At 65.5% G+C, this 2083-nt stretch overlaps 1 protein-coding gene across 1 annotated transcript; it reads right to left on the bottom strand.

The window, feature by feature from the left end:
* Positions 1–224: 224 nt before the first annotated feature.
* PTF1A (pancreas associated transcription factor 1a) lies at positions 225–1598 on the bottom strand. The gene is made up of 2 exons (XM_022580207.3): positions 821–1598; positions 225–427 (listed from the first exon to the last, which is right to left on the bottom strand). Exons 1-2 carry the CDS (start codon positions 1596–1598, stop codon positions 225–227), a joined length of 981 nt encoding a protein of 326 aa, XP_022435915.1.
* Between the last annotated feature and the right edge of the window lie 485 nt (positions 1599–2083).

Genomic DNA, 2083 nt, shown 5'->3' on the forward strand with positions numbered 1-2083 from the left:
GAATCACAGACTATTGCATATTTTTAGAAAATCAGGATAAATTATATAAATTATATATTTAAAAAGAGATCATCTATTTCATTAACTCGACAGGATAATAAATAGATAAATAACAAACAGTTGATTGCCATTAGAAAAATGTGATTCTTAAATTACATTTACGTTATATACATGTACAATATGCACAGAGACACAATCAGATCCTCTGGCGGGTCTGAGACTTCTCAGGACACAAACTCAAAGGGCGGTTCGTTTTCTATGTTGTTGAAGGAAGATTTGCTGTTGAGTTTTCTGGGATCCTCTGGGGTCCACACTTTGGCTGTTCGGATAATATTTTGTTCTTTGAGTTGTTTTTCATCAGTCCAAGAGAGAGAGTGTCCTGCGAGGGGAGGGAGGCCATAATCCGGGTCGCTGGGGGAGGGGGACCCTGAGGGGGTGAGAAGAGAAAACAGACTGTGAATGTCCAACTCTGTTCCCAACGGTGCCCTCCGGTCCGTTAGGATCCCCTCTTGGGCGCCTGGACAGACAGGCGTCTTAGGTTCCATTAGAACGACCCTCTTCCTCCACCCCTCAAGCCCCCAGCGCCTCCACCCCGCAATGCCAGAAGCTGCAATTCTGTCGGGGACGCGCACCCTCCGAGCCATGGTCAAAGTGGCGGAAAAAAACCTCAGAAACGCCAGCTCGCTCTCAAGGTGGCCGGTGCCCACGACCCGTCCGTCCGTCTGTCGGTCAGTCGGCTGGTCGGTCTGTTCACCCAGCCCCTCCGGGACCTTCCCGTTCCCGTCCCCGTCTCCCCCAGCTGGGAGGCGGACGCACTTACGGGTGCCCCGATGGCAGATGATGACCTTCTGGACCTGGCTGCCCGGGCTGTCCCCGCCCAGGCGCCCGCCGCCGCCCGGTCCCCCGCCACCGCCCGCGCCGCCGCCGCGCAAGGGCAGGTCGGCCTGCACGAGTTCGCTGAGAAAGTTGATGTAGCCGATGGCCAGGCGCAGCGTGTCCACCTTGGAGAGGCGCTTCTCGTAGGGCAGCGTGGGGATGTGCGAGCGCAGCCCCTCAAAGGCGTCGTTTATGGACTGCATGCGCCGCCGCTCGCGCACGTTAGCCGCCTGCCGCAGCTGCTGCAACTCGGCCTCGGAGCGCACGCGCCGCCGCCGCCGCGCCGCCGCCGCCGCGCCGCTCAGGCCGCGCAGCCGCGCCCCGGGGGACAGCACGGCCGGCCCGGCGCACGGGTAGGCGAGGCACGAGGGCGGCGAGCCGGGCGAGTAGGGGAAGCCGCCGGGGGGCGCCCCCGCCTCGCAGCAGTAGCCGCCACCACCGTCCTCCGGCTCGCCGGGGCCCCCCGAGGGCGGCGGGGCGAGCGCGTGCGGAGCCACCGAGGGCGCGGGCTGCAGCAGCAGGCACGCCCCGTCGCGGTAGCAGTACTCGTGCAGCTGGTGGCTGAGGAACTCCGCCTCGGCCTGCTCGTCGGCCAGCAGCTCATCGCCGTCCTCCAGAGGGTCCCGAGAGGACTGGTCGGTGAAGAAGTCCTCCTCCTCAAAGTAAGGGGACGGGAAGGCGTCCAGGCCCCCGGGGAAGTGCTCTAGCAGCACCGCGTCCATGCTCTGCGCCGCCGAGGGCCCGGGGGACTGCTGGCCTGGGGTGAGGGTGGTCTCTGGAAGTTTGCTGCGGCAGTTCGGCCTTGTCTGGCAGCCCCGCCCTCACGGTCCGGCGCGGGAGGCGGCGAAGACTGCCCGCCCGCTTCCAGCCCCCGGCCTCCCTGGGGAGCCCGCGCCCGCTGCACTCTGGCCGACGCCCGCGCTGCTCTGGGGAGGGCTGTGCCGGCTGGCTGGAGCTGAGGGCTGGCACGCGAGGATTCTTATAACTACATCCACAGGCGCGTGCCAGGGACCCGCGGCGCCAGCCAATCACCGAGTGCGGGGTGCCGGCGGGGAGGGGGCCGGGGAGGCTTTCCGCCCGGTGGGAGCTCCCGGGGCGGAGGGGAGGCGGGGCCCGCGCGGCCCGGGGCTCCTCCAGCCTCTCCCCGCCGGCTCCTCGGCCGAGTACCTGCAGGACGCGCGGCTCCAGGGGCACCTGCGGCCCCCGG

Source organism: Delphinapterus leucas, chromosome 2 (assembly GCF_059928025.1).
Source record: "Delphinapterus leucas isolate spDelLeu-1000000601 "Yukka" chromosome 2, BTC_Dleu_Yukka2, whole genome shotgun sequence".
In the NCBI taxonomy this organism is placed as follows: Eukaryota; Metazoa; Chordata; class Mammalia; order Artiodactyla; family Monodontidae; genus Delphinapterus; species Delphinapterus leucas.

Bases quoted from the DNA above. Each gene is read 5' to 3' on its own strand.
- PTF1A (XM_022580207.3), bottom strand. From the start codon at position 1,598: ATGGACGCGGTGCTGCTAGAGCACTTCCCCGGGGGCCTGGACGCCTTC. The intron at 428-820 runs GTAAGTGCGTCC...TCACCCCCTCAG, and splicing joins CATCTGCCATCGGGGCACCC to GGTCCCCCTCCCCCAGCGAC.